Raw genomic sequence first — 5,646 nt, forward strand, 5'->3', positions numbered from 1 at the left:
CCTGGGGTCTCTGCTAAGTTGTCCACTCTTTCCTGGAAGTATTTCCTTGAAATATTGTTTGCTTCTATTTGGACCAGCCCAGTGGAGCCTGCGGTATGCAGGGGCAGGGCACGATTTCCTCCCCATGACCCATTTTGCCCATGTTCCTGTTGCCAGCTGTGATGGATCACTCAGCAATCTACCTGCCAGCCCTGGCCCAGGCCTCACACCTGAGATGTTGTGTTGCTCATCGCTGATGTTGGCTCTGGTTGCAGCTCCCAGGGACCCCCTAACTCACCATTTCTCCTGCTCCCACAGAGAGAGGATGGGGACCCTCTGCCTCCTTCCCAGGGAACCTTGGGCCCTTCTCCTCCACAGACTTGATAGTGCTGCTTTTATGGTTCTTCCAAACTAAGCAAGGTTGTAGACAAGGGCTCCCAACTTCTAACCAAGCAAGCAGGGGTGAGATCTAAGGGAGCAGATGGAAGCTGATCCAGGGATCCATTACCTTGGAGAAACCCATCCAACCTGCAAGTTGCACTGCTTGGTCTGGGCTCCTGCAGTACAGAAAGGTGGGAGCCTCAGCTTGGAACAGGCTTGCTGGGAACACGATGTTTAAAGCTGTGCCATGAAGAAGACATCTGGTCAGTAGGCTACTGAAACCAACAGAGGAGAAGGAAGTAGGAGGGCTACATCTGTATCCTTTTAAAATTGGCACGACAAAGTGATGGAGGTGTTTGAACCTCCTGGCACAAGGAACAGTTCTCCCAAACAATCTGTCTTGAGAACATTTTGGTCCCATGGTGGAAGAAAACCCTGGCTGATGTTGCTGGGGCTGGGATCTGCAAGGCTGCAGCAGGCCAAAGACAGGAACTGGGAAGGAGAATGGGAAAGGGACCCACAGTTGTCTGTTTGTTACCTGGAGCCTCTACTCAGAGCATGTAGGTTGGGGTGCAAGGGGACACTGTGTATAGAGTGACCTTTGGGTGCTGGACATTGCTTTCAGCCCAATAGCTTAACTCATTGATCCTGAAACCTACCAGAAGAGAGTTAGCAAGCAGGCATGTTTCTTGAGGACCTGTCCTCATCTTTCCAACGTCACCTTTGGGACTGGGCAAATAGGAGGACTAATCTCTCCTCCTTTGCTAGATTCTGTGTATGTCCTTAAAAAGCTGGGTCTCTCAACTTCACTTTGATGGTGGCTCTCCAGATTTTACCCCAAGTGAGCAGTTCAGGTGTAGTGTTTGTGTAACTGGGAAAGTCAATAATTGAAACCCCTGATCCCCCATTCCCTGGCTGGATGGGCATGCCCCCAGCCCTCAGGGGGTTTAGTTGTGCTGTCATGAGATCTGAAAAAGGCTTGAGTGGCAGTCTGCAAGTGCCTCCTTGTGCCTCTCCAAATGACAAGTGTGCTGAGCAGTGGGTGTGTGCCATGCCTATAAAGCCACTGTGGAAAGCTCAGCATGGGAGGGTGCAACACCAGGCTCCAGCTCTCTGCTCAGCTGTGCTGCTGTCATGGGTGAGTTCTCTTCCCAGCATCCCTGTGTGGTGCTGGGCTCAAACAAGACCTGACTGGGGTGAGTAGACAAAAGATGATTATCAGGACAGCAGCTGTGACCTTGCTTGGGTGACCTTGCTGCCACACACGCTGGCAGCAGAGGGGACACAAGCTCAGAGCACCGAATGACACATGCTTGGTATCAGCCTATGCTTTCTCCAGGCTGCCTCTGACCTGTCTTCCCACCTCTTGTCAAGGGAGGTAATGCAGAGACCTAGATTTCAATTTAGTCCCTTCCCTTCTGACCAATGCATGTGGCAATTTGAGCAGTGCCTGTGGCAATTTGAGCAGTGCCTGTGGCATGGGGGTCCTCCCCCACGCTTCATGGCATCTGCCCCAGTAGCTGGGACCATGCAGAGGGTGTGCTGGTGGCCAGCACAGGGGCTTTGGGGTTGTGTCACCATGTGGACTTCCTTCTCTCTGCTTAGGAGCTGCTGTCTGTGCAGTAAGAGCACTCTTTGGGTTTGCTTTCCCACTAGGCTGGAGTGGCTCTTCTGAAAGGCTTAAGCATGATGACTCCAAAAAGAAATGTTTCTTGTGCTCCCTCCCTCCAGTAATGACTCTCCCCAGACCAAGCTGTGTGATTGTCCTCTCTTGGGCTGCAGGTTGCAAGAACAGAGCAGCAGGTTTCCACCTGGTGTAGGGAATGGAGTCACCAGGAGGGTGACTAAGCCATTTCTCACCTTGCTTCACCCTCCAGGGGCAGAGCCAGGACCTCTCCATGGCCCCTGGCTCTGCCTGCCCCGGTCCAAGCTCTGCAGGGGCTGGGGGCTGCCTGGGGATCCCAACATTGTGATGAACACTTTCTTCCCCAGGGCTCCAGGCTGGGACACGCTGGCTCCACAGGGAGCTTGTCCTCCTGCCCACGGTGGTGGCCATGCTTCTCCTCTCTGCAAGTGCTGGCCCAGCAGTGCCCACTGCCAGCCCCCGGAGTGGTGAGTATGGAGTGGGGGGCTGAGCACCAAGGGGCAGAGCAGGGAAGGGTCTCCTGAGCTGACTCTCAGGTCTGTTGGGTGTTGGGATGGCCAGCAGGCACTTGGGTTGGCTCACAAGTGACACACACAAAGCTCTGGGCAGTGGCTCCTAAGGAGAATGACACCTGCCAAGCAACCCAAATCCCCTTGGTGGCTCCATGCTGAACACAAGGGGTTTCTGCCCTGACACCCTAATCTGGCAGGACACTCAGCAGTGCATGTGTCCTTTCACACTTCTGTCCTAGGAGAGATCTTCCCTGCAATTTTTATTTTATTTTTTTTATGTCTTCTTGGGTAAGGAGTATTCCCTTCCTTCCTGCAGGGAAGGGTAACACTCCCTGTAAGACCTATGTGTGCAAGAAAAGCAGAATTTTATGGGCTCAGAATTACTGACATAAATTGTCCCTCATCAGCTACCAAACAAGAAAACAAATTTGACAGCAAATGATCTGGGCAAGGAAGTCATGACAGATCAGTACTGCCAACAGATAAATGGCAACAGGCTGGGGGAAGAGACACCTATGAGATCAAGAACTTACCCTTCCTTTGCAATGCCAAGACCCCCAGGGAAAGTATCAATTTTCATTTCATGTGCTCATCCAGTGGAACATTTTGGACAGTTCTGACCCTTGAGAGACTTGCAGCTCAATATAACAAGGCTCTTGTGTGAGGACCAGATATAGTTGTAGGACATCACTGGCATATGGAAGAATTTTTTTCTCCCCTTCTTCTCCTGATCAGATGCACCAGAACCCTCCAAATGAAACACAAAGTCACGAGAAACAGATACCAGGGCTCTTAGCAGGGCCACTGTCTTACAGACCTTTGGTTGCCCTGTGGATGGGTCAGTGGCCAAGTCACTCCACACTGCAGAGCAGACCACAGAAACAACCAACCCTCATGTCCGGAGTCCTCCCTCCCCTGCAGGGTCTCCTTGTTGCCTGAACACACCAACACCACCCCCTCTCTCCCACCCCCTCCTCTCGTCCCCAGCATTCCCCGCAGACTGCAGCCGGCTCCGCAAGACGAGTCCCAGCGGGGTCTATGTCATCCAGCCGGCCCGGTCACCCCCCCGCGTGGTCTGGTGTGACATGGACACCGAGGGCAAGGGCTGGACTGTCGTCCAGAGAAACTCTCACGACACCGAGCTCACCTGGAAACAGTCCTGGACCACCTACAAGTACGGCTTCGGGAACGTGCAGGCTGACCACTGGTTTGGCACCGAGTACCTGCACCTCCTGACCCAGCAGGGCACCTACAAGGCCCGCTTCGTCGTGAGGAACAAAGCCAACGTCACCCACTACGCCGAGTATGACATCTTCAGGGTGGAGAGTGAAGCAGCGGGTACCCCCTGAGGCTGGGACGGTTTTCTGGGGATGGGGATGACTATCTGACCGGCTACTACCCCAAGAAGGGGGGCATACACGACAACATGAAGTTCAGCACTACCGACAAGGACCAGGACCAGTACAGCGGGAACTGTGCCAGCAGCTACGGGGGCTGGTGGTACGACCGGTGCCACAACGTCCTGCTCAATGTCAAAAACAACATCCTCTGGCCGGGATTCTGTGATAAAGGTGACTGCGCATCCTCTCTCATCCTGGTCAAACCCACAGACGTGTGCTGACCCTGCTGCAGCCCGCGGGCTCCCAGCAGTTGCTGGCAGTGCCACCCTTCCCAGCTCAGCGCCCCATTCCCCTTCCGCTGCCTGCCTCCAGCCCCTGCCAGCCCCCTGCCAGCCTCCGTGCCCGCAGACCCCCGGGGACCCCTGGCCGGAGCCCCGGGCAGGCGAGCAGCTTCGTCCAGAGCTGCGGTGCTGGGGACACTGGGGGCGGGCACTGGTTTGGGGTGGGAGCGCCCAGCGCTGTCCCGGGGAGGGAAGGCGGTGCGAGTTCCCCCCGATGCAATCCCTGTATTGCCGCTTCGCTCAGTCCCTAACACTTCCCCGAGCCCCGGACGCCCCCAGCTCTGCTCCCCATGGTGGGAGAACCCATCTGCAATAAACCCTGGAGCCAGACTCTGCTGCCTCCTGTCCAGTTGCTGTGATGCTGCACATACCTGTGTGTGCGTGTGGGATCACTCATTCCAGTACCCAGGACCTGGGGGAAAGCAGGTGTATCCTGCAGGTCCCTCTCCTGGGCAAGGAGACACATGCCCCAGGTCTCAAGCAGAGATCACCTCTCCTGGGGCTGATGGAGAATCATAGAAACATGAAATGGTTTAGTTTGGAAGAGACCTTAAGGCTAATGTAGTTTCACTCCCCTGGTGTCCTGGGCAGGGTCTTACCATGGAGAACTATGAAATGGGGATCTGTGCCACATATGGAGTGGCAGCAGAATTCCTGCAGGCAAAGGGACAGGTTTCCTGGGTTTTCAGCCTAATCAAAGAGTGCTCAGGGTAGGTTTTGTCACCAAATTCCAGGAGCTTTTCTGCAGAAGCTGTTGGGAAGTTAAGACACAGCTCTAGAGATCTTCAGCCAAGCCAGTGCTAAGGCTGCTGAATGAGTGACTTGAGCTGAGAAGCTGCTGGGCACTAATCCAGGGCGTGTGTAGTAATGTAAATGTAAAGTGTGTGTAATCCAAGGGGTTTCTCTCTCCTTGCTTCTTGCTGATGTTGAGCAGAGAGATGTGCTTCAGGAAAAAATAGGCATTATCTGTACCAGTGTAAAGGACTGAGTCCAGTTCAGGAGCCAGCTAAAAACCACCTGCAATTATATCACACAAGCAAGTTCCAGAAATTTAAAAACTGGGAAATGAGAACTTGTACTTGGTGAGTTTGCGAGACTCCAGGCATGGGATTATATTGCTACAACACAGTACAACTTGTGGCTTTTAGAGAAATCTCCAGAAATAGCAGAGACAGTGTAGCTCAGAACCCTGAGGGTTCCAGAGGTCAGAGCAGAGGGGGGGCAGGAGAAACAGAGCAGTCAGGAGACAGTTCTGTGGGGCTGATCACCACAGACTAAGAACACCCATCACTCTTACTCTGGTCACACTTTGCTACTGGACATTGTTTTGGGGATCAAAGCTTGGAAAATGGCAAAACAAATTGTGCAATTGCAACAACCTCTGCATGCAGATAGTGCTGTGTGACTCCTTTGGCCTCTTCACACTCCCCCATCATCCTCTGCAGGAG

The 5,646-nt window shown here is 53.7% G+C and overlaps 1 protein-coding gene across 1 annotated transcript; it reads left to right on the forward strand.

Moving 5' to 3' along the window:
• Positions 1 to 1,494: 1,494 nt before the first annotated feature.
• LOC103535869 (fibrinogen-like protein 1-like protein) lies at positions 1,495 to 4,210 on the forward strand. The gene is given in 4 exon segments (XM_030462669.1): positions 1,495 to 1,498; positions 2,353 to 2,472; positions 3,505 to 3,846; positions 3,849 to 4,210. Coding segments are annotated over 4 exon segments (756 nt in total). The 3' UTR covers positions 4,139 to 4,210.
• Positions 4,211 to 5,646: the final 1,436 nt, after the last annotated feature.

This window comes from Calypte anna, chromosome 19 (genome assembly GCF_003957555.1).
Source record: "Calypte anna isolate BGI_N300 chromosome 19, bCalAnn1_v1.p, whole genome shotgun sequence".
In the NCBI taxonomy this organism is placed as follows: domain Eukaryota; kingdom Metazoa; phylum Chordata; class Aves; order Apodiformes; family Trochilidae; genus Calypte; species Calypte anna.